The sequence below is a fragment of the Myotis davidii genome, unplaced genomic scaffold, assembly GCF_000327345.1.
Source record: "Myotis davidii unplaced genomic scaffold, ASM32734v1 scaffold295, whole genome shotgun sequence".
NCBI lineage: Eukaryota > Metazoa > Chordata > Mammalia > Chiroptera > Vespertilionidae > Myotis > Myotis davidii.
Window position 1 is genome coordinate 345722 of NW_006286683.1, and position 520 is coordinate 346241.

General features: G+C 56.0%; 1 protein-coding gene across 1 annotated transcript in view; it reads left to right on the forward strand.

The window, feature by feature from the left end:
- Positions 1-520, forward strand: part of SIPA1L2 (signal-induced proliferation-associated 1 like 2) — a 52093-nt gene that overhangs the window by 35656 nt on the left and 15917 nt on the right. Inside the window, exon 13 of the mRNA XM_006758645.2 lies at positions 365-515. Within this exon, the coding sequence (XP_006758708.1) occupies positions 365-515 (151 nt within the window). The remainder of the gene's footprint in view (positions 1-364; positions 516-520) is intronic.

A 520-nucleotide genomic window follows, 5' to 3' on the forward strand; every position in this document is an offset into this window, starting at 1 on the left:
GAATTGTCATCGAGGCACTTTCTTGATAAAAGCTCGCTCTCCTCCTGTCACTCATCTTCCCGTGCTGTCCGGTTCCTACGGCTGCGGAGGCAACTGTAGGAGGCAACCAATCAATGTGTTTCTCTCACATCCATGTTTCTCTCTGTCTCTCCTACTCTCTCTAAAAATCAATGGAAAAATACCCTCGGGTGAGGATTAACAATAAATAAATAAATAATAAAATAATAAAATGTCCTTTATTGCTAAATGCCGAGCCTTGCGCCCTGGGTGGGAGCCTGGCTGGACTCAGGGGCAAGAATGCGTGTGTGCCCAGCGTGGCGATGCGCGGCCCGTGCCCCCGACACCCTCGCTCCTCTCCCTGCAGATGGAGGACAAGGGCTGCCCCAGCCCCTCCAGCAGCGCCACGCTGTCCAGCAGCGCTTCCAGCACCAGCGACGACAAGCACTTTGGCTCCGGGGACCTGGACCCCGAGCTGCTGGGCCTGACCTACCTGAAGGGGGCGTCCACCGACAGCGGCATC